At 34.8% G+C, this 506-nt stretch overlaps 1 protein-coding gene across 3 annotated transcripts in view; it reads right to left on the minus strand.

The window, feature by feature from the left end:
* Window positions 1–506, minus strand: part of Rock1 (Rho associated coiled-coil containing protein kinase 1) — a 155,306-nt gene that overhangs the window by 55,306 nt on the left and 99,494 nt on the right. For all 3 annotated transcript variants that reach the window (XM_008826963.2, XM_017796569.2, XM_029560558.1), the window contains one exon: window positions 77–168. In XM_008826963.2, the coding sequence (XP_008825185.2) occupies window positions 77–168 (92 nt within the window). The remainder of the gene's footprint in view (window positions 1–76; window positions 169–506) is intronic.

Consider the following 506-nt stretch of genomic DNA (forward strand, 5'->3'; position numbering starts at 1 on the left):
AAGAATTTTGATAAAAACATGGTAACACTTTAATTAACTGTAGTTTTTTAAAAAGGAACCTCACAGAAAAATTTACCTGTTTTTGCAATTGCATCAGCTTCTCATTAGCAAGCTGTGAGTTCTGACTTACTTTCTTCAAGTCTTCCAACTGGTCCTTTAATGTAGAAACTATACAACGAATGAATATGTAGAAATTACAAATTTTTATGAGAAAACATATGTATCTTTTTTAAGAAATGAAATTTATTCTAAGACCATAATACTAAATGAAATTAGGTTCATAACCACCTCTAAACCAAATTCCATCTTAGAAGTACTTATATTTTAAATCTATCAAAAAGGAAGAGCCAGGCATGGTGGCCCATGCCTGTAGTCCCAGCACTTGGGAGGCAGAGGCAGGTGGATCTCTGTGAGTTCAAGGCCAGCCTGGTACATATAGTGAGTTCCAGGACAGATGGAGCTACAGGGAGACCCTGCTTCAAAAAGACCAAAAAAAAAAAAAAAAA

Source organism: Nannospalax galili, unplaced genomic scaffold, assembly GCF_000622305.1.
Source record: "Nannospalax galili isolate Female #2095 unplaced genomic scaffold, S.galili_v1.0 scaffold511, whole genome shotgun sequence".
Taxonomy (NCBI): Eukaryota; Metazoa; Chordata; class Mammalia; order Rodentia; family Spalacidae; genus Nannospalax; species Nannospalax galili.